General features: G+C 40.2%; 1 protein-coding gene across 8 annotated transcripts in view; it reads left to right on the top strand.

Moving 5' to 3' along the window:
• The window catches only part of CEP350 (centrosomal protein 350), a 70,228-nt gene that overhangs the window by 31,144 nt on the left and 12,296 nt on the right, over positions 1-26,788 (top strand). For 4 of the 8 annotated variants that reach the window (XM_071435855.1, XM_071435852.1, XM_071435850.1 and 1 more), the window contains exons 17-35: positions 44-207; positions 882-992; positions 1,236-1,367; positions 2,860-2,984; positions 3,361-3,480; positions 3,921-4,087; positions 4,561-4,757; positions 5,233-5,417; positions 6,340-6,427; positions 6,760-6,906; positions 7,759-7,916; positions 11,440-11,562; positions 15,128-15,327; positions 17,807-18,018; positions 19,223-19,367; positions 22,012-22,172; positions 22,770-22,909; positions 23,739-23,821; positions 24,444-26,491. In XM_071435855.1, coding sequence (XP_071291956.1) covers positions 44-207; positions 882-992; positions 1,236-1,367; positions 2,860-2,984; positions 3,361-3,480; positions 3,921-4,087; positions 4,561-4,757; positions 5,233-5,417; positions 6,340-6,427; positions 6,760-6,906; positions 7,759-7,916; positions 11,440-11,562; positions 15,128-15,327; positions 17,807-18,018; positions 19,223-19,367; positions 22,012-22,172; positions 22,770-22,909; positions 23,739-23,821; positions 24,444-26,491 — 4,706 coding nt within the window. The remainder of the gene's footprint in view (positions 1-43; positions 208-881; positions 993-1,235; positions 1,368-2,859; positions 2,985-3,360; positions 3,481-3,920; positions 4,088-4,560; positions 4,758-5,232; positions 5,418-6,339; positions 6,428-6,759; positions 6,907-7,758; positions 7,917-11,439; positions 11,563-15,127; positions 15,328-17,806; positions 18,019-19,222; positions 19,368-22,011; positions 22,173-22,769; positions 22,910-23,738; positions 23,822-24,443; positions 26,492-26,788) is intronic. The other 4 variants (XM_071435853.1, XM_071435854.1, XM_071435857.1 and 1 more) reach the window with 4 other exon arrangements.

Here is a 26,788-nt window from a genome sequence, read left to right as displayed (position 1 = left end):
AGCCTGAGGTGTGTGAGGGTGAGCAGTGTTTGTTGCCCTGCAGGGTGCATGCGCTTCTCCCCCGCGGGGCTGCAGCACCGGCTCTCAGCAGAGCTGAACTACCTGAGCGCTATCGAGGAGTCCGTGCGGCAGCTCTCGGACCTGGAGCGGGTACGAGGCATCTCCCTCGCCCAGCAGGAGAGCGTTTCTTTGGCTCAGATTCTCAAGGTAATGGGACAATACTTCTTTGCCTTAACCTTTCTCTTTTTTTGTTTTATTGTTTGTTTGCAAAAAAAAAATTATCAAGTTAGGGCAAGTTAAGCTTTTGTTAGCAGTGCAGAGAAATCGTAATGGGCATGATGGGCTAGTGGCCATTTTTTAGGATGAACATCAGTTATCTTCCTTATTTTAAGTTGACACCAAGGAAGGAGCTACTCTGGAATACGTGTCATTAATATCCTCTTAGCTGGAATCACTGTTTTGGTTGTATTTCTTGTTTTGGTTGTGTTCCTCAAATAAAAGCATGATTGCCTACTGGGATTGATGTTCAGTTCCAGTGCCATGCAGTGTAGTTGTTTGGGCTGGATAATTTGTTTTATTCCACAAAAACAGTATTTTTGGCTGAAGTTTCCTTATGCTGACAAGATTGTTTATTCTAGTTTGTTGAATTAATTGATCTCCTAAACTCCTTTCTGCACTGTGGTGGAAGAGTATGGGGAATGTGCATTGCCTTAAAAAGGAAGAGGGTCAGTGGGTTAAAAATTCTGTTTCAAGCAGAAGAGACACCCCCAGCAGAGTAGATCCAGATCTTTAAGAAGGTAGTTTGCTTCAACCAGTGGCTGAAGCAAATCACATCTTCATGTTTAACTTGCATGGTCAAAACTTGTTTTCCTGATCTGTAGGCACAACAGCAGCGCCACGAACGGGACTTGGCTCTTTGGAAAATCAAGGCTGAACAAGAAGCTCTAGAAAGTCAGAGACAAATGGAAGAGGCAAGGCAGAAGGCAGCCCAGGTAAGACTGCCCTTTAAAAATATGGAGTGTGTAAGAGGCAAAATGTTGTAAGTAAATCCATGCCTACAGATATTCTTAATTTGAAGCTGTGAACATATGAAAGTGCTAAAAGGGTTTAATACACTAAAAGAAACTCTCAAGGGCTGCTTCAAACTTTTTTTCTGCCAGATTTTGAGAAATAAACATGTAGTTACTATGGCCAGACCGTTTTGAAGAGCTGAACTGTCTGTGTGCTCTGCCTAGGTCCATGCAGAGTCACTGCAGCAGCTGGTGCAGTCACGGCAGGAGGCTGGGCACGAGCCCCCGTGCAAGGCTGCAGCCAAACAGGCAGAACCTGCACTGCTCTCTACAGATACAACTCACCAGCTCCGTGAGGTGAGGCCCCAGGGAGAGAGAGAAAAGCTATTTTATTACTTTTTTGCCTTTTAAGTTATTTTCTGTTTGGTGTCATTCTTGGTACAACTTCTTCACTTTCATAACATGACAAATGATAGGACTTCAAAGGAGCTGCTCTGGCATTGTTACTTAGGAGTCAATCAGCAGCTTTAAATCCCTGTTCCATGTTCTTATGATCTTCCAGTTGATGAACTGTTAAGAAGTTTGTTCTTCCAGGACAGATTGATGACAGTGAACACAGCATCTTCAGTTTGTAAGAGTTGCTCTCCATCAAGCATTGATCCTATATCTGTTTCGTGTGCAAATTAAATTAGAAAAGCAGAGAATTGCAATTTTACTTACTGCTGAAGGTGGAACAACAACAAATAAAATTTAAAAAAAAAGGAGAAGGGAGAATCTTCAGCAAAGCTTTTGACTTGGTACAGAGTTTGAAGTTTCCTCATTTTGAATCTTTTTGTTCATCTTGTGCTATACAGAATATTTCTTAGTTTTCAGGTTTTTATATCAATTTATCAGTTTTTATACTTCTTGTTTCCAGTATGTAGCAGATGCTTCAAACATGGATAAGGAACACAGTAACCAAGAAATGGTCTTAGTCCATCACAGTTTAGAAATCACTGTGACTGTGGGTCAGTATTATGGGATGGAGCACAAAAGGCTGACGAGTGTGAACAGAACTGTTTCTTCACAGCACCTGCACATGTTGGTGCTCACCAAGTCTGGTTTTATGATGAGTAATGGAATTGTAGAATAATACTGATGTACTTGTTCTGGGTTCTGTCAAATATGGGAAGTTTAAATAATTTTTGAGTAGACAAGAATGGGTTAAAGGAGCAGAAAAGCTCAGAAACCTCAAATAGATGCAGTGTATTGTCATTGAGAGTAGGTAGTGAAGTCTTGGATAAAGACAAGGAAGCATTTGTAGTTTTTAGAGCTGTAATGGGCAGAAACCAGTTAAGAAACAATGGAGAAGAAACAGAGAAGACAGCTTTTATTTGGTGTAGGGTTTTAACCTCATCAGGTTTTGACTGGAGTTTGAAGTCTGAGCATAAGAGGTGCTGGTGGAGAGGCTGATGGGGATGACCTGGTCACTGATGCTGGATCAGCAGAGTAGCTTTTCCATCTCTGTTCACAAGTGACTCCAGGTACTCAGTTGAACAGCCATTTGTTTTAACTGGAATGCAGCAGTGGAAACATCTTTAACCAATGTGCTGGGAATATTTTTGAATGTACACTGTAATTTATTATGTGTAAAGGGATGGAGTATGGAGGGATATGCATTCGCAGAGCAGTATGAGCACACCTTTACCATCAGAAGTGACTGACATGTGTTGTTACAAACCATTGTAACCTCATGGCTTACACAGCTGTTATAAATCACTAAATTGGCTGCCAGAATGATTATTCTCTCTTCCAGAAGCATTTTGATGCTGATAAGCTGACAGTATTGCCATGTTTTTGCTGTACTCAGGTGACAGAGTCGGCACGGGACACTGTCAGTGCCCCGGCTGCTCCCGGCTCCGCCTTGTTTGACCACCAGCGGCAGCACCACTCAGAGTTCATGAAGCAGCTGAGGGCCCGAGCTGATACAAACAGGTTTGGCTTAATGTTTCACATCTTGGGAGTGGGGAAGTAAGATTTGTTAGGTTTTGCTTCATCTGTTTGTGCAGAAAATGTTAAGATGTGATAATGAGTGAGCATTTAAGATGAACTTGGATTCCATCTTTATGCCCTTAATAGCATACAGCAAAGGTGACGTTAACTGGTTCTGTGAAACTCTACATAAAAAAGAGTAGAAAAAGATGATCTAAATGTTTTGTGGGATGATTTAAGCTAGTTTAAGCTTTAGGAAATCTTTTAGCAGAAATTTTAGCTGTTACTACTTCTAGTAAACTGATGAAAACTCATGAAAACTGTATTACTCCTATGTTTAAGACAATGCAGATTGACCCCAAATGCTTCTCATTTCCAGGAAATGTGAGTCTACTGCCATATCACAAGGTAAAGAGGAGACTGGTGACTCAAAACAGACATACTCACCAATGTTTGATAGTTACTCTGAGTCCTCAAGATCAAAGGTTCATGATCAGAGGTAAGAAGCTTTTTGTGTTCTGTTCACTTACCTGATACAGTTAGGTCCTGTGAAATTTCTCACAGCCCTTCTCTGATCTTGAACTGGAAAAATGTTGTCCTCTGTAGTTCTCCTAACTTCTAAAACAGAAATTCTAACTTACCCATTCTTCTAAAATCTGGAAGAAGAACTTGTTTGCATTTGTTTATCATTACTACTCATTGCCAGGTAAAGGATGTGCATACCTTCCAACCGCATGGATTTAAGCTAGAATAAAACCAACAATCAGTAGTTTGATGAAACTTGGAATTTTAAAATAGCCAAACTGCATTTTAAAACCAAAACCAAACCCTCTGCATGTTGGTTATTGTTGTGATGTTAATCATGGTGTGAACAGCAGTAATATAAGTATTTTGAAATGTGCAAAGTGTTTTTAAAAACATAATCTCTGGATAACACAGTAGTACCAGCAGCCGCCAGGAGAGCCCTTCAGTTCCATCTTCTAAGGAGAATGAGAAGAAGCTTTCTCGTCGTGAGAAGACAGCCAGCAGTATTGAAGAGCAGGCTCACACTGCTGCAGATGATTCCTTGCCCAGTGACAGTGTTTTGTCCCTGCCAGATGAAAAAGGTTGGCTCTGCTGCTGGTGTGTGATGGGTCTGAAGGTGGAGAGGGAGGGAGGGTGGTGCTGTTTCAGAATGAATTTCTGAAATAAATGAGGGAAAGTGTGTGAAGAAAGCTGAGCCCCAGGTGAATTGTAGTCTCTGAAGAGGTAACAGAATGGCACAGGGAGATGGGAACCTTTGAGATTCTGCTGTGTTAGCTTAGCCACATGCTCACGTGCTGAACCTGCAGGCACAACACCAAATGTTTCAGCAACTCCAGATGTGTTTATACCTGTGCACACAAATCTGTTAGGTCTCTCAAAGCTGAATAATAGATGTCTTCTAACTCAAAATCACTCTTTCCTAAACACCCATTTTTCTACATTAGTTATCTCCCTGTCTTTCTGACCCCCCTAACATCAGTGAGATGAGACAGACTAAAATTGCATTTGGGGTGCAAAACTGAGTGGAAAGCAGCTTCCCTGATTTCTCCCTCAGATTCCGCTTCTGTTGCAACAGAGTATTCCCTGAAATTTGATGAGTCCATGACAGAGGATGAGATTGAAGAAAAATCTTTTCGGTCTTTGCTGCCCTCTGAGAGTCATCGCAGAAATAATCTGGAGAAGAAGCGAGGCACTCGTGATGATTCTGATGAGGAAGTGTCCCCAGACAAAACAGCTCTGTCATCTATCAAGGTAGATGTTTTAAGTTAAATTAAATTAACTGAGCCGACATGGTTAAACTGATAAGCTTCAAGTGAGCTGTCCTTAGCTGTGTTTGCTGGGTTGTGGGTTCTTCTCCTCCCTGTGGTTCTCTGAGCATCTCAAAACAGAGAGATGTGTGAATCATGCTGTATGTCACTGTTGAACAAGTGTGATGACTTATGGAACAATCCATCCAGGCCTCTACCTTGTGGCTTAGGAGGAGTGACTTTTTGAGGTAGGTTTTAAAGTGGATTAAGTCCTCCAACTATGCTAATATAGAGCTAGGAAAAACTGTCACATAGGGCAAAAATAGCTGGGCTACACAAAGCTCAGACTAAAAACAGCTTCCCTTCCTACATCTATTTTTGTTTATCTGGGTATATGCACACACAGACATACATTTTGTAAGTGGAAAAAAGCCATGGCATTTCTGTGGTATTTGTGCCAACTTTATCTTTCCTTCTAGGAGCTAAGCATGCCGTTCTCAGGGGGGCAGGACAGTTTCTCTAAGTTTACCATGGAGATGGTAAGACAGTACATGAAAGAGGAGGAAATGAGAGCAGCTCATCAGTCCTCACTGCTCCGGCTCCGGGAGAAGGCTCTCAAAGAGAAGACCAAGGCTGAGCTGGCATGGCTGGAACACCAGAAAAAGTGAGGCAGCTGTGAATATACATAACTGCTGACTGACCATTTCCTTCTACTTTTCAAGGCTTTGTTTCCACCTTACTGCTCCTTTATTAAGTGTTAATGGTTGAACTAATCTTCTGACATCAGTGTTCTGTACAGTTGTTACTGGGACTTGGGAAGAACAGGACCCAGTTTATTAATGTGCTTTGATATTTACATTGAATGGGGTTTGATTAAGAATTTCACTGAAACAGTAGAAGAGCAGATGTTTGTTGTCAGTTGGAGGAGGTAGTTGACAACTGTTCCTCTACACGTCTTAATTCAGGAAGATATAAAACTGTCAATCAGTTTGACCTGTCTTTGCTTGATGTGTATCTGAAGTCATTTTAGTTGACTCAGGCACATTTTGTGAATCTGGATGCATGTTGTACTGAGTGCTTTGTTTCCAATCTAAGATATACTTTGTCCTGAAGTCCACTTGAAGTGCTCACTGATACTAGTAAACAGCAGTGGCCAGATTTAATCAGTAATTTTCTCTGCATGACAGTATCATTGTTCAGCAGACATTTTCTTACAATTTCTTGTTATTGTGGATTTGACAAAGGAGTATTAGATAGTGAGCCAAGTGTGCTTCCTATTGTGTTTCTCAAATGGTGAGTGTGCTACCTCTGCAGAGCTTCTGCCCATTCTTTTGTGATCTCCTATTACCTGTGCTGGCCTTTTTACTGTGCCTGTCTGACCAAACGATGCAAAACATTCCACCATAGAGCATGCCAAGGATTAAGGTATATACTTTTCTGCAGAATAAGAAAAGTAAACTTTTTTTTTTCCACTTTAAAGAGTAAAAGGCTTGTTGTGCACTTTTGAATACTGCTTTATTATTATTTATTATTATAAAGCAATTTTATTACTTTATTTATACTTCTTTCTTTCAATCTATTTGCAGGCATTTGAGAGACAAGGGAGAGGATGATAAGATGCCTCCTATTCGAAAGAGGCAGCGTGGTCTGCTGCTGAGATTACAGCAGGAAAAGGTAAGGGATGCCCTTTAGGAAAGTCCTGTTGAAAGCCATGTGTACCCATTAAGGGTTTCAGACACTGGAAATATAGATTACAGCAATATTTCTTACCTGTAAGTTTTAATTTGCATTTCAGTCATATTCAGCACATTGTTCTCCAGGGTCCTTCTCTATCTGTAATCTCATGATTGAGACTCTGATTAATTCATCTCCAATTCTTTGCTACTGAAGTTCAGCCTGTAACTGCAGTCATGTCAAACCCATAGCAAGGGCACTGTGGCACCTTTGAGTGTGTTCTTGAGAGAGGTCTGTCAGTGTTCTGATGCTGACTCTTTTACACCTAACAGGCAGAAATTAAACGTCTCCAGGAGGCAAACAAGGCTGCTCGGAAGGAGAGGCAGCTCATCCTTAAACAGCAGGCGGAAATCGAGCGAATCCGCCACACTACGATGAAGCTGCAGGAAAAACTGAAGTCTGCAGGAGAAAACAAGCTGGTGAGTGTTCAGCACAGAAACTGGAGTCTTCCCTCTTCACCATGCAGCTTCAGTGTTTATAGGAATGGAGGGATGCTAGATTGGACCTATCACTTGGAAGTTTTGTCTGCCTGAAGTGATCTCACCCCTTTATCTCCGCAATTTATCCTTAATTTCTTTAGAACTTCATTTAAGGAAACGCCTGTGGAGAAGTTGCAAAATGCTTTAAATGAGCAGTAGATATGTTTGTTCTTTCTTAAGCTGAACTAATGACTTTGGAAATATGAGTTTTTTGATGCCTAGATCACTCAGGCTTTGATTTTTGTTTGATTATTTGTCAGGCCCAAAGTACTAAATATAAGCACTAACCCCAAAACTTCCTGCTGTGTGCTAATGTAATTATGCTAAGTTGCTTGCCTCTACTTGCCTCCTTACAAAATTTTGAGAAGACACAAGTTTAATAGTAGTACTGTAGAAAAGGTTGATTTCCTGTTTGGGTAGCTGAATTCTGGTTTGTTGCTTTGGGGGGCTTTTTGTTTTGGTGGGGTTTTTTGTTTTGGGGTTTGGTGGGTTTTTTTTTTGGTTTTTTGTGGGTTTTTTTTCCTTGGGTTTGGTTTTTTTTGTTTTGTTTTGTCTTTTTTGTTGTTGTTGTTCTGGATAGAGTTAGGGGAAAACTTAAATTATGGAGAGAAAGGGTGTGCTAAAAGCTGTGTGTCAATTAAAAATGAGGTTATGAAGTTAAATCTGCAAGTGGACAGAAGCATTATTTCATGTAATCTAGAATTACAAGTTAAATTAACACTAACACAATTTACAAAGGGTTTTGGAATAGTCTTGTAATACTTCATTTTTATTTTAACCCTTTAATTGCAGGAGCTTCCCAGTGAGGATGACATCAAGCAGAGCAATGGTTCCAGCCCACTTCCAACTGATGCAGAAACACGCAGCCCTTCCCCAATCTCCATCTCCAGCAGTGAGACCAGCAGCATTATGCAGAAACTTAAAAAAATGCGCAGCAGAATGGATGAAAAGTAACTATATCTCTTTTTTTTCTTTTAAAAAATACTGCTATTTTAATGGAACAAGTTGGTTTGGCCCAAATTTGCACTAAAAATGGCCATCAGAAATATTGGTGGTGTTGATATCACACCTTGATCTGAATTGCCTGAAAAACAGCTGATTGGAAGCACAAATAAAACTATTAATCTTTGAACATAATAATTTAAAGGCTACAGTTCTTTCATGATTCAAGCATTATGGCAGGCCACATAGTCAAGATTTTCTTGAAGAAGATTTGGTTTAATCTCCTTTGTACTTGATAGAGTTGGTAAAAGCACATCAGCTTAAGAGATGTTGATGTTTGTAGGTACAAGGAGTATGGACAGGTTGTGGCTTCACAGCACATCCTGTCAGAGTTTCTCTTGCAATGAGAGACCTGAAGTCAAATGGTCACAATGGTGCCTGTATTTTGTACCTCCCCTTTAACCTTAAAGAGCAAAAAAATATGGGGAGTGAGACTCTGGAATTACAGTGCTAATTTTTGAGTTGAAATGTAGTTTATAACAGCAATTATCTTATGCAAAAACTAGTAACTGAGTTTCAGATCTGGCTTACAGAAAGACACTGAGGTTGTCAGGTATGTGATTTCTATCTAATTATCCAGCTGCTGAATTTTAATTCTGATTGCATTAAAATCAACTAGGATGAGCTCTTTAAATATTTTCTTTATTAATGGAGATGATGTGTATGTGACTGAGAATATATTTGGTTTACAGGTTGGAAGAATGTTGAAAATGTTTGTTAGGCTCCAGAGGAAATAACAAAATCTGTGTGCAGTTCCTGTGTCTGAAAACCTAAAATGAATCTCCTGGTTTTGCCTATGAAGTTGTTTTAGACAAAAAATTGTTTCTGCATCCTTTTGGTGTAGGAATTACTTTGTGTGCATGAAACATCCCAAACACTTTATACCTGCTTGTGCTCATTAGTTTGAAGTCCTAAATTCTTATTTGAGACTAATTGATTGAAAGTCTGGCTTCTGCCAGTTGCCACAAGAAATAGTCTTTGCTTAAACAATTCTTTTGAGCTTAGAACCAAGACAGTCACTGCACTTCACCCCACATGGGTGATCTTTGCAATGTGTTTTCTCTTGAGACTGCAAACACAGCTGGATAAAACATCCCAAAGCAAGCAGTGCCATGGAAAGGCCAGCTGTCCTTGTCACATTTAGCAGCCTGTTTGCTTGCAATCATTTCAGAAGCACATTTCCCACCCATGCATATATTTGAGTGTGATGAAAATAAAACCCAACAGCAGTAAGGGAGGCTTTGGTGTGAGCAGGGAAAACTCAGAACCTGTTGTAGTTTCATGGCCTTTGTGGCTAGTCTGAGTTGATTGCTGTTTTATTCTGACTCCTCTGGTGGCATCTGATAAACTGAACAGCCAAAATCAATGCTAATTAAAAGTTTCTGAGGTGTCATATTTCTAAAACTAAACTCAAGGCATTCCAAATTGTATGAAAACCACCCCATCATCATAGTGGTGAATTCTCAAAGTATCTTTTGAGACTGGTAAATGACTTAAGATAGAGACTTGAAAAGCTTGTGTGTTGTAGGCCATGCTGACTTCTAGGGTTTCAATAAAGTAATGTTTTTCTTCTGATCTTATTTTTCTGTTAAAAGAGGGTCTTTATCTTATTTTTTCCCCACAAACAAATTCAGCAAATTTCAAATGGTGATAAAAAACAATCTGCAGCTTAGGAACTTTGAGATACAGTATTAATACTAAAAGAGATGACAAATAGACTTGTATATTCAGGACTTCCTTTGCTACTTTTTATCAGCTAGTGGCTTTGTCAATCTTGTTCTTGAAATCTTATTTTTTCAAAGTACATTCATTCCTAAGCCACACTTAAAATTGCAAAAAGACTTATCTATTACAAGGGATAGTAGCAGATATCAAGTATGTTCTACTTTTAAAAATATTTTAGTCATGATTTGATTATTATTTTATGTAGTTGGAAATATTTCTCACCTGGAGAATACTTTTCAAAAGCTGGATACCAAGATTTGAGATGGAACAATTACTTTTAGGCAGAACAAGTGGAAATTGTGTGATCTATATGGTCATGTGTTTTTGGTTTTATGGTTTTAAGACTTGGATTGTTGTATATGTTCAAAGGAGGAAGTATTTTGTGTGAGCATAAATGATTCTCTAAAACTTGATTTCCCTCTTGTACAGTTTTTGCACCCCTTTGGCAGGTGTTTTGGTAGTGATAGCAGTGCTTATTGATTGAAAAACTGCTGACTTTGCATCTTTTTTTAATGTCTTGATTTGTAAAGCACATAAAAATAGCATTGAGATGTTTGGTTTTGGGGTTTAATGGTAGCAAGCTGCCATTTGAGGGGAATCAGGGTGGGAAATAGGGCTCAAGGGAAGAAGCTGGATGATAAATATAAAGGAACTTAAGGAACTGGGAAAGCCTGCTATGCTGGATTTGCTGTACTCCACAGCAAGTGAAAATCCTTTGGCTTCCTTACTTAGGAGGCAGCTTTAATATTTGTCTTGTGCTGAAAGGGGAATGAATGGATAGTTTTGTTTTCATTTGAACTGATGAGTCTGTGTAGCCTGCATGTGAACAGGAGCATGCTCTGTCAAAGAGAATTAACCACTTTCCCCTGGCTTTCCTTGCATATGCAGCATTAATGATAATTTTTGCAATAACAAATTAAATGCTTATTTTCATTTGCTTTTCCTTAGTGTGCTTCTTAGCTTGCATTGTGGTTGATAGAGCTAAATGGAGCATGGCATTTTTCTATAAATTTGATAATTCATTAGGAATTAGCTTAAAATGGTAATAGTTTTAAGAAATACCATTTTAAGCAGAGCTGTCAATTATGTAGATTTTTTTTAAAAAACAATAGGTATTATCTTTCTGCAGTTAATACTTCAAATGAAATATATGAGTATTCTGAGATCAAGTCTGTACTTTATTGCAAAAAATCCCAATTAGCAGCTGTAATGTGAATGGCAGGTATATCTGGAACTGTCTGTGTTTTAAAAGTAAACTATTTAATCTCTTTTTTCTTTGCTCTTTCACTGGTGCTTACACTACTGTAGAAATAATTTTACTGAGGTTTCACCAGGTGAAGAAAATGTGTTTAAAGTTTCAGACCAGGAAATTGTTGATATTGCAAACCAGCATGCTCTTAAATACCAATAACACACTCTTTTGGGAGAATAGCTTGAGAAAGGTCAGACTGAGATAAGTTAACTGGTACCTGTGCATCAAAGTAATAAAACTCTCCAAAATTTAAAGAAAAATACAGCAGTGTGAAAATAGCTTGTCTTTCATTAACAGAAAACCAAATGTTGCAAGTGTATGTTCTATAACCTTCTGCATAACAGTGTATAGTTTTTGTACTGCAGATGTTGGGTATTAACTATACAATGTTAAATGCAATTAATTTTAAAGTTCTTTGCCAGATGCTATCCTTTTCTCATTCTTTCTGCCTTAATTGCTATCTTAGTTTTAAACTCTTCCTCCTTATTTTGTAGACACTGCTCTCCTGTTCACTACTTCTTCTCTGTCTTTACGTCTCACCACTGGGCCTCTCTCAGTGTCTGTTTTCCCAACCTCCACCCCAAATTCCAGCTGTATATCTACAACCAATTGGTCAGGTAACTGTATATTTCTCCAGTGATAGACTCTTTGATAGAGCATGCTCTGTTCAGTCCTAGAAAGTCCAGAGGTTCTTCAGCAGTGGACATGGTTGACACTTGCCTCACTGTTTGCAGATCTTTATCAGTGACATAGGCAGGGGGATTACTCCGCCCTCAGCACCAGGCTGAGCAGTGCAGGGATTTGCTGGAGGCAAGGAGTGCCATCCAGAGGGACCTGGACAAGCCTGAGGAGTGGGCCAGTGTGATCCTCATGAAGGTCCACAAGGTGCAAGGCCCTGCAGCTGGGTCAGGACAATCCCCACTATCAGTTCAGCCTGGGGAGGGAATGGATTGAGAGCAGTTCTTCAGAGAAGGACTTGGAGATGCTGATGGACCAGAAAATGGGGTATGACTCTGCAGTGTGCACTTTTAGCCCAGGAAAACAACTCCTGTTTTGGGCTGCATGGAAAAACAACAGGTCCAAGGAGGTGGTTCTACCCCTGCACTCCACTCTGCTGAGACCCCACCTGCAGTGCATTGTCCAGGTCTGGGGTCCCCAGTGCGAGGGGGACATGAACCTGTAGGAGCAGGTCCAGAGGAAGGCACAAGAAAATGAAAGAGAGGTAACACCTTTCCTGTGCAGAAAGGCTGAGAAAGTTGGGCTTGTTCAGTCTGGAGAAGAGAAGGCTCCAGGGACAACTTATTGTGCCTTTTCAGCATATACAGTGAGATTATAGGGAAAATGGAGAGAGACAGGGCCTGTAGTGATAGGGCAAGGGGTAATGGTTTTAGGCTGAGAGAAGGTAGATCTAGATTAAATATAAGGAAGAAGTTCTTTGCTGTGAGGTTGGTGAAGCACTGGCACAACAACCTGTCCCATCCCTGGAAGTGTTCAGGTCAGCAGGAACTTTGAGCAACCTGGTCTAGCAAAAGGAGTCCCTGCCTATGGTAGAGGAGTGAAACTAGATGGTCTTTAATGTCCCTTCCAACCCAAACCATTCCAGGATTCTAATTTCTTATTCCTGCTATGTTCTGAGTGGCAAACAGACAGTTCACTCTGTTCCCACTGTCTGGTTACTACTTCAGAATAGCTGCTGAAACCTCATAGTTTGGGCTTATAGTCAATATACCTTAAAATGTGCAAATACAGTTTAGAGCAGCAGGTTAAGACTAATATTTGAAATGCATGGATAAAATGTGTGATGTTAGCATCAGAGAAACAGACTTTGAATTCATGCTGCTGTAATCTGAGTGCTGCTGCTTCCTCATTGCTCCCCCACATTTCCAGCTGCATAGATGCCAGATGTGCTTTTGCAATTTTTTTTTCTGCTTTTGAGGATAAATGTGTACGCTTGGTGTTGCAACTGGAACCCTCTAGACTGCAGTAAATATTAAGGCAATGCATCTGCTATTTTGTGGCTCTGGCCTTTAAAACCCCAGGGTTATGAAAGGGTCTGCATCTTTGGCCATGCTGCTTTGATCCTCCTCTTCTTGTGGGTTTTTTGTTGGAATCTTCTTTCTCTCCCATCACTTCTGTTGACTTATCTTTCTTATTAAGAAGTTCTTCTGTGGTAATTGTTTTCATGGCAATTTTGTTAATTCTCCTCCTGTTTGTGGTCTTTTGGGTTAATTCATTTGACATCTGCTTTTAGGGAGTCCTGCTCTTTTGAATCCATTTATTTCAGCCTTTCTCTGCATTTTATTTCAACTTGAAGTGCCTCTCTCAGGACCCGGTGAACTGCAAAAGTTCCCGATGAAATCAAACAGTAGGTGAAGAAAAAAGAAAAGGTTGCTTTTTGCATTGAGGTCATTGTAATAAAGACCTCTAGAACAAGTTCCACATGCATGATCTGCTGGACTAATTGGAACTGATGTGTGTGTGAGAGTAAGAGTGGGTAGATCTGATAGTGCTGGTGAAAGACACAGCATTATCATGACTGTCCCTGTCATGTTTGTAATGCAATTGCTGTTGGTAGTTTGCTCTGTGAATGACATCAGCCTGTCAGTTTTGCCTAAGTGTAGATGATGTTTGATGTTTGTCTATAGAAAGGATAAAATTATGCACAAAATCATGGAATCTGTCAGCTTGAAGGTGGCAGATGTTCCAGAGATTCTGAGGTGCTTCTGTTTTTCACCTCCTCTTGTTTTGACCATCAGAAAGAAGATTGTGAGCGTCTCTAACTGGCTTCTGAAACTTTTCTCTTCGTGTCATAACTTGCTCCCTTTGTCTGAATCTGTCTTAGGTTGAGATTCAGATAAGTCCTTCTCTTTCTGATCAACTGCCAGCTCACTTTTCCAGGGAACAGAACAAACACTGAGTGAGCAAATGAGAAATGTCCCTTAGCAGGCAAGACCTGCACATTAGTCACTTGGCCATTCCAGACTCTGTAAATAAAAGGGTTTTTTGAAACATGAGAGATTAAAAAGCACAAATGAGATTATTATCTGCTTTGCAGCTTAAAAACTTTGATGCTAAGTGCTTGGGATGGCTTGAAAATTATAAGGACAAATTAGCAAAAACAAAGTATCACAAGTCTTTGAAGTCTGCCTTCTATAGCACCACAACTTCTGTACCATTGGCAAACTCTCTAGCTGGCAAACTATGGACTTTGTACAGAGTGATTCTGTGACATCTTAAAGCTTTCAGTGGAGGAGATTAATAGATTGATAGACACTCTTCTCTAGACTTGGCATGCCAGGGGAAGTGTGTGCAATTGATGCTGAACTTGCTTCCAATTTACTGTCTGAAAGGTTAAGTGCTATGGTTACTTCAGTGCTCAGAAATGAGACAGGAGCTGGCAAAGAGAACAAATGTGTGCACACAAACCTATTCATACCTACCAAATCCTGTGAGAGTTTTATCAATTCTAAGGTTTCATGGATCACTTAAGAGCTCTTTGTCAGAAAGAAAATATCTACGAATTTTCAGCATGAGCTTAAATTTTTATTTCTTCTTAAACTACCAGCTAGGTATGTTAGTAGCTGGGAAGAAACAGTCTGGCATGGTTATTCTCTTGATGCTGTCAGCTCACAATTAACCTTCCAAGATGATGCTAAGATGATGCTTAAAGGAAGAAGGATTAAAGCTCCAAGAGGACTCTTAATATAGAATCATCTTCTCTTATAAGAACATATTTGGAAAAAGCCATGGGGCGGCTGAGGTTACAATTTTTCTGTCACTGGGATTAGCAGAAAAGAAAAGTTCATTTTTCAAATGGTCACAGCTTTCTAGAAGGTTCCAGTTTAATACCACAGGTACATTTCATGTCCTGAAATTGGGAACTTTTTTTCTGTTTAGTTTAGTGCATATGATTTTAATGATTTGGAAGATTTTTTAAATATAAACAGCCTCTTTACAGTATGATGTAGAGATTACTTCCTGCAGAGAAAAGAACCCTTGTCTCCTTGTGGGGTTTTTGCAGCAGCACATCAGAAGTCTGGGAGATACGTTCTTGTGGCTATTATCCTAGAAAACAAAGTGAACAGCTGCAGTTCTGGGAATGGTGGCAGTGGAGCCATCGGGGTGTTGGGAGCTCAGAGTGTGGCTGGCTGGTTTGGCATTGTCCTGTGCTCTGCCTGGCAGGTTCCTGACCAAGCGGGAGCAGAAGCTGATGCAGCGCCGGCAGCACGCGGAGGAGCTGCTGGAGTGGAAACGGCGCCTGGATGCCGAGGAGGCAGAAATCCGCAGGATGGAAAAGCAGGCTCTGGCTGCCTGGGACAAAGAGCTGCTCAAAACCAAGATAGCCAAGAAAGACCTGGGGGACCAGAGAGCTGAGCCCAAAGGTAGTGGGGACTGGGGGGAAGTGACACATATGATAAGAGTGAAGGATTGTTTAGGTTTGCTGTTGTTTCCTTTTCTGATATTTTAGTTGCTTTCTGGATACTCTTAGAATCTCAATTTCTGCACTTTGTTGCCTGTTTCACACCATAGTTAAATGTGTATTTCTCCTTTGCTATGTGTCCTCCCAAGTGAACAGTGCAGCATAAGCCCATCAGTCACTTCTATATACAATTTTTAAACTGTATTTCTGTCTTTCAAAGCAGAAATATTGCAGTATGGCGTCACAGACATCTTTCATGAAAAATCCTTTCTTAGGATTTTCCCTTGTGAGAAGCTCCAGTTTCAGCAACCAAAAGTAAACAATGGTTATCTGCTGCTGTGGAATGCAACAGGTAGACCCGTGATTGGTCTCCTGTGGATGTTGGGATTTCCTGACCACTCATGGCAGAGCTGGCTCTTGCTCTCTGGCTGAGACACAGATCTTTGTTATTCATTCTTGTCTATTCTTAGCTTAGCTAGCTTCTGAAGAAACCTTTTCCTTTCTATTTCTTTTTAGTATAGTCTTAATGTAACATATATCATAAAATAATAAATCAAGCCTTCTGATCATGGAGTCAACATTCTCGTCTTCTTCATCCTGAAAACCCTTGTGACCATGGTCACAGTATGGCATGATTGTAGCAATGTATCAGAACAACTTAGACTACAAGGTGCACCAGCCATTTCACTTGTTACTGTTCTTACCAGGATTTTCTCAAGGCCCTCTGGGATTCATCAAGGTTACTAAGACATAAACTGTGCTAAAATAAGAAAGAAGAAGCTGAGAAACCAAATTCCAAACCCACGAGAACTCGATAAGGGGGGGCAGCAAAGCTCCTGGACTGTAACCAATCACCTATTTTGAGAAGTGCATGCAAAACACATGAACAAACAAAGGCACCAATCAGAAATACATTATCAGCCTGTGCAGTAGAGTTAGAATGTATAAATAAGTGCACAAGAAACAGCTTCTACTTAATCATATTAGTTAGTTGTCCAGGAGTCCTGAATTTCCCACACATGATCTTTTGCTGGTAGTCTTCTGAACTTCCTCTGTTAAAACCATTTTCTCCAGTGGTGAGCAAAGTATCTCTGCTTGTTAGCTTTAGTACTGTTGGTGAGGATGGCTCCTGGCTGCTTTACCATTGTCTATGTTTTCAAAAAATTGAAAGAATTTTTTTCTCCCCTCCCTTGTTAATGCCACCTGTTTGAAATGTGTAGCTGTGGTAAAGTATGCTAGGATGTAATTAGTATAAATGATGCTATTGTGAGGAAAAATTGAATTCCCAGATGTTGGAAGCTACAACTTTACAGTTCTGTTTTAAGTGGATCATGCTGAAGCACAAGGAACAGAATAGCAGTGAGAGAAAGTGATTTCAGGGATTGTTCTAAAAACATCTATTTTCCTTTTTTTCCCCACTTTACTGAAAGTAGGAAGCACATCCTTTGAATGTACAAAGGCAATTCAGAGTAATGCCCTATTACACTTGTTACTGAAAGCAGTCATGTGGATTTTAGGCACTGTAAGACATTTTAAAAATTATATGTGTATGGGTCAGTAAGTTCCAACGAACAAAAATTCAGCACAAATGCTGAATTCTTATCAATAAGTGAGAGCTGTTTGTATCTACCAGTAAACATTGGAGCACAACCCTGCTTCAGAAAGAAAAATCCTTTCCCCAGCCTTTACTCAAACATTGAATAGCTCTCCATGGCTGCCTCAGTAATGCCATGACTCCTGCAGAATTTAGTAAACAGGAATATTGAAAACCTAAATTATTATTTTGTTTGTTGCCATTTGAGAGACTCATGATGAAATCATAACATTAAAATGTTTTCTGCAGCTACTGTAAAGGAAGCAATCAATTCTAAATTCAAGATCTGGCCTGTAGATTATATGCTCCTCCATGACTTCTTCAGACTAATAGTGACTCTTGCTTCTGTATGGTCAACTGGAAGGACAGGTTTCCCTAATAATCTTTTCAGGGTGTGTTGTCTGGAAAATGTTAGAATATCCTGAAAACCTCTTTATTTTAGATATTCAGCAATCACTAAGAATGCTGGGCAGTTCTCACAGATGCCCAGAATCATTTGGATTGTAAAAACCCTTGTGAGATCATAAAGTCCAACCTCTTACTGATACCACCTTGTCAACTAGACCAGGACACTAAGTGCCACATCCAGTTGTTTCTTGAACACAAATCATGCTTTAAGTCATACTTCTCTGGTAAACAGGCTTGTTCTTGCTAAATATTTCACCACTGGTTGTCTAGGTGAGTGAAATAGTGCTTGTTTGACATGTACTGCTAGCAGTTACTGCTTTATCTGCAGACAGCATAGAAAGTTTGCCTTTCAACCTTATGCCTTTAGCCTTATATGCCTTCAGCTTCTGCATATAAGATGGTTCTGATGTGCTTTGTTTTTTCTCTCATTGAATCTCAGAAACAGCTAGTGAGGAAGAATCTCCAGTGCCTTCTTGCTCTCATCTGAATAGTGAAAGCTCTATCCCAGAAGATCTTGGCAGTCTGGTTGCTGAGTCTGTTCCCTCAGAGCCCATGGGCCATGGACAGCCAGAAAGCCCAGATCAGAGTACAGTTAATGAAGAAATTGTTTATTCTGAAGATTTCAAGTCCTCTACATCACCTGGCAAACTGGTGAGTGAGCTATTCTGCCTTAGGTACTCTTACACACTATCAGAGAAATGGCAGGTATAGCCATCCCAGTTGTCAAAGTAGAGATTACACTGTTCACTAAGTCTGTTTTCTGTGTTTATGATACCATTTAACATTACTGTGAGTAATCATTGTGATCAGACAAGTGCTTTGAAGTCTTGAGGAAATATTGTTTCCGCACAGAGTTTAGATATTTTTAAAATTGTGCGTAGTCTTGCAAAACATTTTGCGTATGTCACGCAGGTATGCAGTGCTAAGTGGTGGAATACTGACCCAGTTTAGCAGTGTGAATTAGCTGTGGGCTAGCTTGTTGCCATTGTATAAATTCTTTGAGGCCATGGAATCTATGCTCTGTTTTTCCACTTTGCCTTATTTGCAAGTGATGTATCCCAAAGTGTAGCTGTAGGATGAAGAAGCAGACCTGTAACCTCATGCACAGTCCTTTGGGTTTCAGATTGTGTCTGCTTGCTGCTTAATTCTGCCCTATTGTTCTATTCCAATTGTTATTTCTAGTTGGATGATAATTTTAATGAGTTTCATCCTGATAACTTTGCCCTGTGCTCAATAAGACAGAAAATTCAATGTCTGTGGGGTAAAAGAACTGCTTATCTAGACTTATTACAAATACTTTCTTGGCAAAAATTTGCTGAGGAGATAATAATAAAATGTCTAATGTGTGCCAGAAGTTATGTCCAAGGTGTGTTAAAGGTTTGTAGGATAATGTTGAAACATTAAGCAGCATTTTAGAAGAAATTTCCTCTTTGAGTTTTTGCCTGGCCTCAGAAAAATAGTGCTCTGTTGTTTCACTGATTCAGAATGTTGTCTTGCACCCTCTCCATGAAGTGGTTAATTTTATTCGTTTATTTACTGGGAGTTCCTTTTGCTGCAGATGACACAAATGTATTGAACACATGTGAGTCAGAGCCATGTCAGTTCACTTAGGTGGTAGCAGAGTAGTCTAAGCAGTTTTATTGAAATCTAGGCTCAAAGTAAGCAGTCAGCTGTTGCTGCTCTTCATATTGCTGTTTTATTTTCTAGCAAAAATTGAATTCTTCAAATGGTTGTATAGGTACCACTGCTTGAGATGTCCTCTTGTCCTGCTGTTCTTTCCTTTTAAGTGGCTCCTGATGACAGTGATCTTTTACTTTCAAACTGCAATTACTTATTTATCCTGTTCTTCTCTCAGTCTCCTCCCAAAAGCAGCATATCTGTATCAAAGCAAGACTCCAGCAGAGGTAGCCACAGAACTGGAGGACAGCTACATTCACCTGTGAAGTCCCACCAGACATCTCACAACTGGTCTGATGAATCTTTATCCATGACACAGTCAGGTAAGTGTAATACTCACTTGGGTTTATGTTGCTTTTTCAAAATTTTGCTTTTAACAAACTTGAAATGCAGACATGGGTGTGAAGAGGCAGACAAATTCCTGGAAATAGCCATGGCTTGGGGTTGGTGGGTGTATTTTCCCATTATGTAATTTGATCTCTTCAGCTGAAGAAGATCTTAATGTAAGAAGGTTTATACTTTATATCCTCTTGTAGAAAGCTGTACAGGTTCTGCAAGCACATGTGAAGAAGATAAGAGTCAATAGTTAAGGTGGTCCTAGGATTTAAAAATCCTTCCTTCTGCACCCAGCTCCAGAAGCAGAACAGCTCTGTTACATGGCAATATGGGAGAGACCTTTGGGGCTGCTCTGCCATGTGCAGAATCAGTGGATGCTTCAGGACAGAGAGGTTTATTTGTGGAGGAGGGTTTGGTCTGTGTGCAGTAAAATAGAGCCTGGGGAGGTATTTTGAGCTATAAAATCTCCTGCATGAACTCATTATACCCTTTATCCAGTTACCCAAGCTGCCTGCCAGTAAATGCTGAGGGGAGGAATACTGAAAGTGAAGTGGTTCAGAGCCCTTTCCCTGCTGTGCTCTCAGTCATATGGAGTCCAGAGGTTCCTGAGCTCCCTCCAGTGGGTCACCATCATCCTCTCTGTTCACCTGGGAAGTCTGTTTTGACTCTTTCCACAGTTTTAGTCTCTAGAACATCTTGTTTTCCACAGTGCAATTGATAGAGCAAAATACTTCTTAGCAAATGAGATAGCATTTTCCTTCTTGGGATTTTTAATAGTAAGTCTTCAGTGGAAAAAGAATGAGCAGGTTCTCTTGTGTGTACTGTCTGTTGTTTGTGATGGTTGGTAACTTACTGTGGGAAACACCTACGTATTTGCACTGAGTAATCTATGTTGGGATTCTGTTTGGAGAGCAGTTTCCAACACAGTGAAGCTTTCAGCACCCTGATAAAAGTTATTTTAAAGCTCTGACTCAGCAGTCATATAAGGAAGCCATTATGAAGTGTAGAGCAGTCAACAGTGATCACAAAAATAAGCTTGTATAAAACAAAATATTGACAGTCTTTGATTTCAAATTCTAAAGAACGGTATAAAAGGTGGGAAGCTGATCAGGATGGTGCTGGTTTCACAATAAATCATTCCATTGTAAAGAGACAAATGTTCTGGCCTGCTGACTAACAATGAAGTCATGCCCTGTCAGTCTGATGCATGCGTAGACAAGGTTGTCAAAGATGAAAGCATGTGCAGATCTTTCCCTTATGAGTTGATCAAGAAATGCTGTAATTACATAGTGGTCACTTACTGCTAGGGAGGAGCTGTTAATTACAGTGGCATCACAAAGTGTTCCTGATTAGCAAGTGAGATTCCATTCTTTTTGTTTGGGTTTTTTCAAATTCTTTAAATGGTTGTTAATGCAAAAAGAATACAGTCCTTTGATTGCATTTACTGGCTGTTGTTAAGAATGGAATCCTTCATTATGGTGGTTTGTTATGTTCAGAAAGGAGATGTATTAGGAACATGTCAGCTGCTCCTGCTAGCTGACCAAAGCATATTGGTAACTGACTTTCTGAAGTACCAAGTAATTGGCATTTATAAGCATCCAGAAAACAGGACAGGTGATACTGAGCATTAGAAAAACAAACCAGCCAAAATCCTCATCTTGGGAGCTGCAGCTGTAGCAGAGGAAGAGGCACATGAGCTCAGGGAGAAGCCCCCCCCCAGTAAGGCTATGTCAGGTAACACTTTGAAGAGTTTTTGATAGTTAATTGTGGTAGCAGCAATCTGGGACAAGGATCTTGTTTTGCACTATGTTGGTATACATTTAAAGCAAGAAACAAGTGGACATGGTCAGGTGGGTGGAAAAAAACAACTAATGAGAGGCTGAGGCAGTCTGTCTGTGGAGTCTGAGAGACTAAGAGGAAATAAGGAAAGCTGTTACAGCAGAAATAAGAAAATCAGCAGAGTTATTGGTAGAATTGTGCTACCATGCAGAGACTAGATCTGAGTATCAGGGGACAGTGACAATCTCTGCATTGTTCAAGTTGACTTCCCTTCCAGCTGTTGGCCAGTCAGCTCTGTATTCATAGATGTATTTAGTCTAGGTGACAGAAAATCTGCATGGGCCAGAAACTCATACTTGGTTTGAAGTACACTGTCCCAAGTGATATTCTCATCAATGAAGTGTACTCTGCAACTTGAAACTCTGTATTATATTTGTAAGGCTGTGTTTCAGATATTTGGTGTTTTTAGACTTTTGGTGTGCAGCTCCGAGTTGTATTTTTAAATATAAAAATGAATTTCTGCAATACCCAACATGACAAGCAGCTAATGTTGAAGAGCATAAATGTGTGGTTGGTGTGAATAAACTTGTTACCAAGTTATTGTATCACAGCCTAACTATGTCTTTTAAATTAAGCAAGATGCAACACCTTTTTATATCTTTCACACATAGTAGTGTTTACAACCTGAAATCCCACCTTAAGAGTCTTGCTATGTTAAATAATATGCTGACATTGCATTCTTTGACATGTTTCTTGGAGTGTATTTTGTAATTACTGAATGACTGTTTAATGCTTTGCTCAGAATTGTTTTGTGAGGTGCAAATTTGTAAAGACTAAAAGTCACTTTTTCAGAAACCACCTCTGATCAAAGTGACATCGAAGGACGCATCAGGGCCCTGAAGGATGAGCTACGGAAAAGGAAATCTGTGGTTTACCAGCTGAAAAAGGAGCAGAAAAAGAGACAAAAGGAGAGACTGAAGGCCCAGGAAGCCAGTTTGATCAAACAGCTGGAGGTCAGGAATAGAAGAAAGAAGGGCTAAGTAACAGACTGGTAGCTTTAGATAAATCTTGATAGTATGGATGTTGTTGGCAAGATATTGTATCAACAGCTGTGAAAGACACCTTCTTGTGATAGAAGTGTGACTATTACACAGAATCACAGAACAGTTTGGGTTGGAAAGGACCTGGAAAATCCTTTCATTCCAGTCCCCCTGCCATGAGCAGGGACACCTTCCACTAGACCAGGCTGCTCAAAGCCCCATCCAACCTGGCTATTTAACCATTTCCAATCATGAGCCAGAGCCTTGAGGCAAAAATGCCATTTCCTTTTAAAATGTGTATCTGTAATGAGTTGCTAGCAGCATTCTGGGCATTATGTGTGCTTATACACATTACTGTCCTAGCTGAGATTAAAGATGAGTGCTCATATAATTTGGTTTTGGAAGTAAAATACTGAAATTTCTAGGATTTGCAGCTGTAGCTTTTAGGAAGTTAAATAGATTGGTTTATAGAGAAACTGAGTGTATTCTTTATTCACTTACTAGGTTTTGATTGTTGAATTGTAGTTGTGGTTTAATGTATTAACAGCTGGAATTGTTTTCCATGTGCAGTCATATGATGAGTTTATCAAGAAGACTGAAGCAGAGCTGAGCCAAGATCTGGAGGCATCACCAACAGCCAAACCTCAGATCAAAACTCCATCCTCAGCTGCTGCTGAAAAACCGAAGATCAAGGCACCACCACTCCATAGGTAGCTGGATTTCTCTTTTTTTTTTTTTTTTTTGAGATTATTTTGGAACTGACTGCTGTTTTAGCCAAAATCATAGATGCAAGGAAAGCTGCTAACTGCTGTGACTCAAAGCACTGGACATTGGCAGTATCCAATTGACCCATTTGCTGCTGTCACCAGACCCAAAACAGAGAAGATTTACCATGTCTGTAATCTTATGCACCTCACTGTTCTCCTGCCCTGCCTTTCAGGCTCTATTTTCAATTTTTTAAAAAATTATCATTTTCTGTTGTACAAGAATTCTGCCAGACACTGTGTGTGGATTATTAGCCTGAAGGCTTTTTTGTTTCCATTTTGGTCACTCATTATGTCCACTGCACTGTGTGAGGCAAACCGTTCATCTTTGCAACTAAAATCTGGTTTAGATCTTAGCTTTTAAAGGGTAGAGAATTCAGCTGATCTTCTGCACTTCCTACTGTATTTTAAAGTGTTCATTTTCTCCAGCAGATGGTGCAATTTTAGTGCATTCAAATTTTAAAAAAACAGAAACAACCCAACTTTTTTCTCTCCTTTTTTTTTTTTTCTTTTTCTGGAAAGAGATAAAGTTTGATTAGTCTTTTTTAAAAAATAGTTTCCAGGACTCTCCAGCCTCTCCTCTGTCCCCATTCCCATTTTCTAAGGTCATAGTATGTTGACAAAGCAAACTACTTATGTTATAATTATAATGCCACTTTGGTGTGGTGTTACAATTATACATGCCTGTATTTCTGTTTTTATCTATTAAAAAAACCAACCAGACATCACCCACTGGTGTAACTGTAATTCATGCCATTTGATTTTTCCAATTTAGGCCTGAGACAGCTAAAAACTGGAAATCACTGACTGAGTCAGAGAGATCCAGAGCATCTTTGGAATCCGTTTCAGAACATGCAGGTAGGTAACTGGAAGAATCCATACCACAGATTAAGATCTTGAAGACTGACTGTTTTAAAATTCTTTAACCTTTTCCTTCTTGATTCACCAAGAGGTTTTAAGAGAGGATGGAGACTTCATGAAATGATAGTGATGGAGCTGTATTTTTTGCAGTTTTATGTAGCAGGATTCTGCTTTTGCAGAATACCCTGTGTATTCAGTAGTTTACTCTTTCTGAGGTGTATATGAAACCGTAATTAAGTGACAACCTTTTTACTTTGTTTCTTGTTCCTTTACCACTTGAGTTCAGACACTTTCCACTATTTTGCAGTTAATGATTATCTCATTATTTCCCGTTCTGATCTTCATTGTATTTGTGGCTTGCAAACTAATAACTGAGTCCTTATCTTGGGATGCTGGTTAAAGGAACAGAAGTAGAAAGCAAGCTTTGTAACCCTGGAACTGAATGGAAGTTGTTCATGTTCATAGAACTGCCAGAAGTATATGTTTCCAAGGCACCAGTTTGTATCTTCTTTTAACACAGAAACCTTGATATTAATTTAGTTCCCTGTGATTACAGCTTGCAGTAAAACAATGGGGGTTTATACAATCTGCTAAAATTCACTTTTTATTTTCCTTCAAGATGCTGTGTCATCAAGGACCGAGAGATCTGTGTCTGTGCACACCAAGAAGGTGGCTGTGACAGCTATCCATGCAGGAGAACCTTCTGAAACAGCTTCCTTGGCTTCAGTGCTACCAAAGAGTTCCAGAGCAGGATCTGGTGATTCCTCAGATAGCTCTTCAGCTCGTCTCAAAGATATGAAAGACATTAGCAGGAGTCTTGAGTCACTAAACAAAGTGGTAAATGCATCCAGTGTTGGTCCTACCATTAGCCAGAAATCTGAGATTACAGAAGATCTGGAATACATAAAGTCAGAGGAATATGAGACTGGAGGTTCTGATGTTAAGCCTGTGGACAGTTCTGACGTCTTGCTGACGTTAGATGAAGGACGGGAGAGTTCACTGGATCACTGCTCTGAAAACAAACTCTCTCAGAAGGAACTGTTAGATGTAGCTGTGGAAGGTCTTCATGATACAGAAGAAATCTTAGAACAGAGACAGTCAAATAAAGATGCTGTAAGTGGCCCAAGCATAGAGGAGACTTCTCACAAACTCAGCAAATCTGCAGAGGAAAAAGGTGATCTGCTTTCTGAGCAGCTCTTGAGTCAAAAAGAGCCATCGTACCCCGATGACTTTGAAGGATCCTCTTCCATAAAGCAAGGTTCAGCTGAAGAAACACTGCCTGGGGAACACTACAGAGATGACTTTGAGGGATCCCTGCTCTCTGCTAATGGGAAGTCCCTGAGGGGGCAGTCCCAGCACACCCAGGCCAGCCGGAGCAGATCCACCAGCCTGGGCAGCGATGGCGAAATCAGCGAGTGCCTCAGTGACAGGTCTGTCTCTGGCAGCACGCACTCAGACAGGCTGCTGGAACTCAAGTCCCCAACAGAACTCATGAAAAATGCTGAACGCAGAGATGTGGAGCAAGAACAGGCTCCTGCTTGTTCACCACTGTGGGCCTCGGCTTCAATCACAGAGGAAGCAGATAGTTTGTCCAATTTCAACATTGGAGACAGAGTACTTGTGAGTAAAGTCCAGCCTGGAACCCTGCGGTTCAAAGGGCTTACTAAATTTGCCAAAGGGTTTTGGGCTGGTGTGGAGTTGGATAAACCTGAAGGGAACAACAATGGAACTTACGATGATATTAAATATTTTGATTGCAGAGAAAAGCATGGTATTTTTGCTCCTCCTCAGAAAATCTCTCACATTACAGAAAGTATTGATAGCCACTTAGACACAAATAAGGATGATGAAGATTCATTCTTTGATGATAGACTGGAGAAACAACACAAAGCTGAGCAGAAAGACAGAGAAAGTTCTAAACCTGGCAAAGAAGCTGAAAGCCAGAGCAGAAGTGCAGCAGAGAACTATTCCCAGGATAAAGCTCCTGTGGACACAGCTGTTTCAGAAGCCTCAGCTGAGGAAAGGGTTGAAGAGGAGTTGTCACCTAAAGCAAACAGCATAAAAGAGATTTCTGTATCTACTGGTTCATTTGCCCAAGAACAGTCAGTGGTGAATTACCTGAAGGATGCTGTAAAAGAGGAGAATGGCCACACTCCTCTCACTTCTAGTGTTGTGGATGAGATTTCCACTGTTCAGGTGGATGATGTATCGGATTTCCTTTCTGAAAAACTGGAGAGGCAGAAGACACTGGGAGAGGAATGTGCTGAAAAGTTGGATGATCTCTCTCCTGGTGTTGTGGAGAAGCCTGCAACTCCACTGCTGGATTTGCTGACAAAAGAAAAGAACCAGTTAGAAGCACAGCTCAGCCTGCCTCTTAGAGAGGAAGAAAAGTCAAAAGACCAACTGGAAAAGGTCAGTTTGCTGACAGATAGTCTGCTAAGAGATTTTGTGAAAGACACAGTCAATCAGTTACAGCAAATAAAGAAGATCAAAAATGAGAAAATCCAGCTGAGCAACCAGGAGCTCTGTGATGTGAAGGAAGAAGCCACTACTCCACCCCAGCAGGTGGAAAAGCAGATTCCAGATGGACTGAATAACTTCTTCCTAAGTTCTGATTTGGAAGATGACAGAGAAGAGCTTTCCTCTCCAGACATGTGTCCCAGACCGGTGAGTAGGAGACATTTTGCACTGATTTTAAAAGTTGATTGTGCCTTTGACTGGGGATGATTGAATCAGGAATGTGATGTGGCACCAGTTGTTCTCCCAGGTTCTGTTGGATGATGTGGAGATTACCACATGTTCATACCACATGTATGTTCTGTATGTGTCTCATATGTTTTTGTGTATCCCAGTGCATGGCTTGTTTTGGTAGCCATTTCTTGCCAACTACATCAGTAAAGCATTTAAAAATGTAAGCTGAGGGACACAAGCGTGTGACACCACTTTGACATTTACTCTGTGGCT

This window comes from Agelaius tricolor, unplaced genomic scaffold, assembly GCF_023055355.1.
Source record: "Agelaius tricolor isolate 1412-34295 unplaced genomic scaffold, bAgeTri1.0.p SCAF_11, whole genome shotgun sequence".
NCBI classification, from domain to species: Eukaryota; Metazoa; Chordata; class Aves; order Passeriformes; family Icteridae; genus Agelaius; species Agelaius tricolor.
This window is presented reverse-complemented; position numbering and strand designations above follow the sequence as displayed.